The sequence below is a fragment of the Arachis ipaensis genome, chromosome B10 (genome assembly GCF_000816755.2).
Source record: "Arachis ipaensis cultivar K30076 chromosome B10, Araip1.1, whole genome shotgun sequence".
Classification (NCBI taxonomy): domain Eukaryota; kingdom Viridiplantae; phylum Streptophyta; class Magnoliopsida; order Fabales; family Fabaceae; genus Arachis; species Arachis ipaensis.
Window position 1 is genome coordinate 120367057 of NC_029794.2, and position 7345 is coordinate 120374401.

At 35.2% G+C, this 7345-nt stretch overlaps 1 protein-coding gene across 1 annotated transcript; it reads left to right on the plus strand.

The window, feature by feature from the left end:
* Positions 7-6604, plus strand: LOC107621154 (putative phospholipid-transporting ATPase 9). The gene is made up of 12 exons (XM_021115004.1): positions 7-335; positions 719-808; positions 1349-2592; positions 2688-2798; positions 2902-3178; positions 3456-3544; positions 3648-3756; positions 4049-4258; positions 4402-4527; positions 4641-4739; positions 4940-5131; positions 5754-6604. The coding sequence occupies exons 1-12, from the start codon at positions 294-296 to the stop codon at positions 6381-6383; spliced, it is 3219 nt and encodes a 1072-aa protein (XP_020970663.1). The 5' UTR covers positions 7-293; the 3' UTR covers positions 6384-6604.

Consider the following 7345-nt stretch of genomic DNA (forward strand, 5'->3'; position numbering starts at 1 on the left):
CAATAATCAGAGATAATGAAGAACATTCACTCCTAGGAGGCCCTGGATTCTCAAGAATAGTATATTGCAATGGTGCTGAGGGAAGTGGTAATTTAGAACTCAACTATGGTGATAATTATGTCAGCACAACTAAGTACACACTTGCAACTTTTCTACCCAAATCATTGTTTGAACAGTTTAGAAGGGTGGCCAATTTCTACTTCCTTGTTTGTGCTATATTGTCTTTCTTCCCTGTTTCGCCTTATTCGGCTGTTAGCAATGTTGTTCCTCTTGTGGTTGTGGTTTCTGCTACAATGGGGAAAGAGGCTGTTGAGGATTGGAGGAGGTTCAAGCAGGTAAAGATTTTTGTTTCTCTGGTTTCTATGATGCAAATTGAATATGTTCTTGAGAGAGTTTTGAAGTATAGATACTTTTCTGCTCATAATTTTTTAACTGTTTTGTAATTTAAGTAGTAATGTCGAATTCGGAGACTGTCTTAGGATAGAAATACATACATGATTGGAGAGATGCAAACTTGTTAGGGGAAGGAATGGGGCACAAGAAAAATGTTTCGATTATCTCAGTGTCTTTGTATTTTATGTCGCGTGACTTAATTCATGAATTGAGTGAGTGATGCAAGATGTAGAAACAGAAATGAATCTTAAAAGAGATTCTCAGAATCCTTATTTGGATGCTTTTTGTCTGCTACTGTTGATTATTAGTCCTGTAATTGCATCAGGATGTTGAGATGAACAACAGAAGAGTTAAAGTTCACAATGGAGAAGGTGATTTTGATCATTCCAAATGGAGGGATTTGAGAGTTGGAGACATAGGACTACTAAGTATACATTAGCAACTTTTCTACCAAAATCATTGTTTGAGCAGTTTAGGAGAGTTGCAAATTTCTACTTCCTTGTGGTGGCAATTTTGTCCTTCTTTCCGGTTGCGCCATACTCGGCGATCAGCAATGTTGTTCCTTTATTGGTTGTGGTTGCTGCTACAATGGCCAAAGAGTTCATCGAAGATTATAGGCGAAAACAGCAGGTAATATACTAATATTCTGTGATATGGTGTTAGATTCAACTTAAATTATGTTAATTACACATGTTTTGTTATGAAATATGTTCAATTCTTTTTGGGTCATTTGCATAAGTAGTATACTAGACTAGAATAATGGTAAATTATGGGTTTGGCAATTAAGGGAACAATTAGAGGCAAATTAGATTCTGTTACTTTTGATAATTCCTAGGTTGATAATATTGTGTCTTAATTTCATCAGGATATTGAGATGAATAACAGAAAGGTTAAGGTACATCGCGGAAATGGTGTTTTTGAAATATCTAAATGGAGAAATTTAAGGGTTGGAGACATAGTGAAGGTGGAAAAGGATGAATTTTTCCCTGCTGATCTCATCTTACTTTCGTCGAGCTATGACGAAGCGATTTGTTATGTTGAGACCATGAATCTTGATGGAGAAACAAATCTTAAACTGAAACAAGCACTGGAAGAAACTTCAAAGTTGCAAGAAGACTCAAACTTCCAAAATTTCAGTGCTACCATCAAATGTGAAGACCCGAATGCGAATTTGTACTCTTTTGTTGGAAGCCTGGAGCTTGATGATCAACAGTATCCTCTTTCACCTCAGCAGCTACTGCTTCGGGACTCAAAGCTCAGGAACACAGATTTTATCTATGGTGTGGTTATTTTCACAGGTCATGATACAAAAGTTATGCAGAATTCGACAGATCCTCCTTCCAAGAGAAGCAATGTTGAGAGAAGAATGGATAAGATAATCTACTTCTTGTTCCTTATCTTGTTTTTGATTTCTTTTATTGGCTCAATTTTCTTTGGGATTGCAACAAGGGAAGACTTAGAAAATGGAAGAATGAAGAGATGGTACCTTAGACCCGATGATACTTCGATCTACTATGATCCAAAGAAAGCACCAATTGGAGCAACTCTGCATTTCTTGACTGCACTAATGCTTTATAGTTACTTGATTCCAATTTCTTTGTATGTCTCCATTGAAATTGTCAAAGTTCTTCAAAGCATTTTCATCAACCAGGACTTGAACATGTATTATGAGGAAACTGACCAGCCAGCACATGCTCGAACCTCGAATTTGAATGAAGAACTAGGCCAAGTCGATACGATACTTTCGGATAAAACAGGAACTTTGACCTGCAATTCTATGGAGTTTATCAAGTGTTCTATCGCCGGGGTCGCCTATGGACAGGGTGTTACTGAAGTGGAGAGAGCTATGGCTAGGAGAAAAGGTCTAGAGTTGACTGAAGATGACAATGTTGCAAATTCTGAAGCAAAATCATCAATTAAAGGTTTCAACTTTATGGATGAAAGGATCATGAATGGAAATTGGTATAAAGAACCTCATGCCTATGTAATACAGAAATTCTTGCGCTTGTTGGCTGTATGCCATACTGCAATACCTGAAGTTGATGAAGAAACCGGTAAAGTTTCGTATGAAGCCGAGTCACCGGATGAGGCAGCTTTTGTTATAGCTGCTAGAGAACTTGGATTTGAGTTTTATGAAAGGACACAGTCAAGTATTATGCTGCGCGAGCTCAATTCCGTATCAGGCAAGATTACTGAAAGGTAATGTTCTTGAACTTGTATGTGAAAGCCTGATTTTTCTTTCTTACATGTTTCTGAAACTTGAAATATGAGTTTTGTCTTTTCACCTGTGACAGGGACTACCAGCTTTTGAATATATTGGAGTTTACTAGTGCAAGAAAGAGGATGTCGGTCATAGTGAGAGATGAGGAGGGTAAACTACTACTACTTAGCAAAGGCGCTGACAGGTTCGAAATCTTGTTCATTGCTTTAGATACTATCATTTTCATTTGGTTTTAAGATGTTGATTCAAAATATGAATCTGATTTTCTTTGTGGCTTTTGTGATCAGTGTCATGTTCGAACGACTTGCAAAGAATGGAAGGGAGTTTGAAGAGAAGACTAAGCAGCACATTAATGAATATGCTGATGCTGGTTTGAGGACCTTGATACTTGCATATCGTGAACTCGATGAGGATGAATACAATCAATTTAATAAAGAATTCATGGAAGCCAAGAACTTGGTGAGTGCGGATCGAGAGCAGGTAATAGAGGAAATATCCAAAAAGATTGAGAAGGATTTGATTCTTCTTGGTGCCACTGCAGTTGAAGACAAACTTCAAAATGGGGTATGCAAAACAAATACTGTTTTCTAAAACTAGATGAAAGGGCCTACACTTATTTTTCAGCACTAAATTGAAACAGTGTGTTGCTTCTACAAAAAAGTGGTTCTAACAACTAAAATCTATAAACTTTGATTATTTATGAGAATTTACTATTTCTCAATCACCAGGGCTACTGTGTCTATTATTTATATGATTTTGTCATGTCTTATTCTATGATAAGAACTTGTAACAGTTACAGTTCTTTATTTTGAGTTCTTATAAACTTGTTTGTGAAATCTAGGTTCCTGAATGCATTGACAAGCTAGCACAGGCAGGCATTAAGCTATGGGTTTTAACTGGTGACAAAATGGAGACAGCAATCAACATCGGGTAATATGCATAGTCATGAAGATTCGACAAACTTTTGCGTTGGTTGTCGAGGCCTAACACAATCCTCTGCTTATGTGATAATACTATGATGTCTCTTCTTCAGGTATGCTTGTAGTTTACTCAGACAAGGAATGAAGCAAATTATAATTAGCTCGGACACTCCAGAGGCAAAATCGTTGGAGAAAGCGGAGGACAAATCTGCTGCGGATGCGGTAAACCTTAAATAACTGTTTGTCCTTACTAGCATTAATGCAAATATCTTTGTATATGCTTTAGACGATAACAGGAAAATGGAAAAACCTTAACTTGAAAAACAGAACATGCAACTCTATATCATGCATTTCAGATTCAAAAACATGCTTGAAAAGATTTTCATTTCAAGTATTGATATAGCATAACACCATGTAATCTTGTGGTATTTTACACATTGAACTTTGGGTAATAATACTATATAAGATGTATGGTCATTTGACTGAATGAAGCTTAATATTACTGATTCTTCAGGCAATCAAGGAAATCGTTCTTCGACAATTAAGGGAAGGAGAGGCATTACTTTCTTCATCTAATGAAAACTCCGAGGCCATTGCTCTGATCATCGACGGGAAGTCACTCACACACGCTCTAGATGATGATGTTATGGACTTGTTTCTGGAACTCGCCATCGGCTGTGCATCGGTTATATGCTGCCGGTCATCTCCTAAACAGAAAGCACTTGTAAGTTTTTCTTGTTACTTGAATCACAAGAGTGTTTTGCTCTTATTTAAATCTGTCAATTGGAAAAATTCGATACATTCATGAAACAATAATGTATCTAGATACAATTCAGTTTGTGAAGTCATATTATTGTAAAATTTCAGGTAACTAGACTAGTTAAGACTAAAACTGGTAGTACAACTCTAGCAATTGGTGATGGGGCAAATGATGTTGGAATGCTCCAAGAAGCAGATATTGGGATCGGTATCAGTGGTGTCGAAGGAATGCAGGTAAAACAGCAACGTTTCTTTTTTCCTACACAACCTTAAATTGTTCTTCTTATTGTCATGACTATTTTGTATCTTGACTTCTTACTTTTCTTTTTCCACACCAAAATCTTCAGGCAGTTATGTCAAGTGATATTGCAATTGCACAGTTCCGGTTTCTAGAGCGCTTACTTCTAGTGCATGGACATTGGTGTTACAGAAGAATCTCATCAATGGTAGCAATGCTATCTTTAAAAGTCACACATCCAAAGCTTATGCTTCTCTATTTATATTCTTGCTTTAAACTATAGGGTCTATATTGCAAGAATTATTGAAGTTGAAACCTGTTATTCTGCTTCTTTGGTTACTGCTACTAAGCTACTACAATTAAGAAAACTACAAGTGGTTCTTGACATCTTTTATTATTATTTGACAGATCTGCTACTTTTTTTACAAGAACATTGCCTTTGGCCTCACTCTTTTCTTCTATGAGATCTATGCCTCGTTCTCGGGTGAAGCTGCATATAATGATTGGTTCCTGTCATTATATAATGTGTTCTTCACTTCTCTTCCTGTTATTGCCTTGGGAGTATTTGATCAAGATGTCTCTGCCAAATTATGCCTCAAGGTATCTATCTGTTTTGATTAGGTTTAATTACTTTGAAGGGGCTCTTATAGCATTCAATTTTCGATTAGGTCCTATAATTTAAAAAAGTAGTAATCATATTCCTAGTATGGTAAAGAAAATTTCAATCAAGTCTCCAAAGTTCAAACATTTTAAATCTAAGTTAAAAACAATTTTCAACTAGAAGTACTTAGTTGAAAAACATTTATCCGGGGTAGGAACTTGATTTGAAATGTTAAAACTATAAGAATCTGTTTGGAAATTTTTCTATTATAGAAGCTTGGTTACAAACTTTTAAACTAGAAGCTGCGTTTGCTTTTGAAAACAGAACAAAATAGGACAGTGAGAACATGACACAAAGGAGAGAAACACAAAAATTAGTATTTTTGTATTTTGTTTGATGATAAACTAAATATAAGATAGAACAAATTATAAAAAGTTCAATTTACCTGATTTCCTTCCTCACAAAATTTAAGAAGAAAAATATGATGAAAAATATAATGTCAGTGTTTGTGTCTGTAAACAAATGCAACCATAGTGATTGTCATGAAACTGTTTGATTAAAAGGTTAAATTACTCTGCTTTGCTTGCTTCTCATGACATCATTTTGCTCTCATTTTTCCAGTTCCCACTGCTATATCAAGAAGGTGTACAAAACGTCCTGTTTAGCTGGAAACGAATCCTCGGCTGGGCCTTCAACGGAGTCTTAAACGCTACACTGATATTCTTCTTCTGCGTCAAGGCAATCGAGTATCAGGCATTCCGAAAAGGTGGTGAAGTCGCCGGGCTCCAAGAACTTGGAGCCACAATGTACACTTGTGTAGTTTGGGTTGTTAATTGCCAAATGGCATTATCCATAAATTACTTCACCTACATTCAACACATTTTCATTTGGGGTGGCATTCTTTTGTGGTATTTATTCCTCTTAGCATATGGTGCCATGGATCCTACTCTTTCAACCACTGCATATAAGGTCTTTGTTGAGGCTTGTGCTCCGGCACCATCTTACTGGCTCATCACTCTTCTTGTTCTCGTCACTTCGCTCCTTCCTTATTTCATCTACGCATCGATCCAAATGCGGTTCTACCCTATGTTCCATCAGATGATACAGTGGATAAGGAGTGATGGCCAAGCAACTGACCCCGAATATGTTAATGTTGTCCGGCAGAGGTCGATAAGACACACGACAGTTGGCTTCACTGCCCGTTTCCAGGCGTCCCAACGGCTTGAAGCCTCGAAACGTCTTCAAGTCTGAGAAGAACAAGGTATAATTCTTTTTGTTTTGTTGTATGAAAGATTCTTTAGTAGGAACAAAATGAATGTAATAACAATCTATGTAGTGTACATATTTGAGGTAGACATTGGTCTTCCTTGGGTTACAAGAAATCTCAAGGGTTATCCTTAAGAAACCACTGTCTGGATTTCTCTTCAGAAAATGAAAGAGGAATTTTGGGTCCATCAAAGATCTTATTAGGATACCTTTTTTGCGCACTAATTAAGTAATTAAATAGTCCAAAAAAAAAAATTGATCAAGACATTGTTTAGTTAATACTTTGAATTTTCATTTTCATAAGTTAATTTCTTTCCCACACAATAAGATCCTCCTCCAAATTCAGATTAATACAAAATATTCCTATCAATCCACTAAATATACACATCCCAATATAAATAGATTATTTCGTTGACCCAAAGATAATTAAAATAATGAAAAAAATGATAAAGGAATTTAAAAAAAAAAGTAATAATATAACATCTTAAAAATCTTCCTAAACATTCCTCTGGACACTAAATGAAGCAAAAGGAATATACAATTAAATTTTAAAATAGAAAAATGTTAGGCCATCAGAATTTATTATTTTTTATCATCACTTAGTCATCAATGTTTAAAAGTATAGGATAAAATATATTGTTGGATTATTAGACTAAAAAATTGAATTAATGGCTAAACGATGACCAAAAACAATAAATTCTAATAATCCCTAATATTTTTCTTTAAAATATTCTAAAAAAGTAATTTTTACTTCAGTTAGTCATTAAAAAGAGATAATTACTCCGATAATGTTCAAAATTTAGAGGATAAATTTTCTTTCTCAAATATTATTATAATAAATATAATTACACGCGCATTCAATACATGAAATAAATCTCCATTATATATGTTTTAATATATTATATGTTTAAATTAAAATTTAAGAAATATTTGTGTAATTCTAGAGT

What these genes read in the sequence shown, in the direction of transcription:
- LOC107621154 (XM_021115004.1), top strand. Translation starts at nt 294, where the DNA reads ATGGGGAAAGAGGCTGTTGAGGATTGGAGGAGGTTCAAGCAG. An exon ending in CTCCTAAACAGAAAGCACTT is followed by an intron (nt 4,259 to 4,401) that starts GTAAGTTTTTCT and finishes GTAAAATTTCAG; the next exon opens with GTAACTAGACTAGTTAAGAC. An exon ending in ACAGAAGAATCTCATCAATG is followed by an intron (nt 4,740 to 4,939) that starts GTAGCAATGCTA and finishes ATTATTTGACAG; the next exon opens with ATCTGCTACTTTTTTTACAA.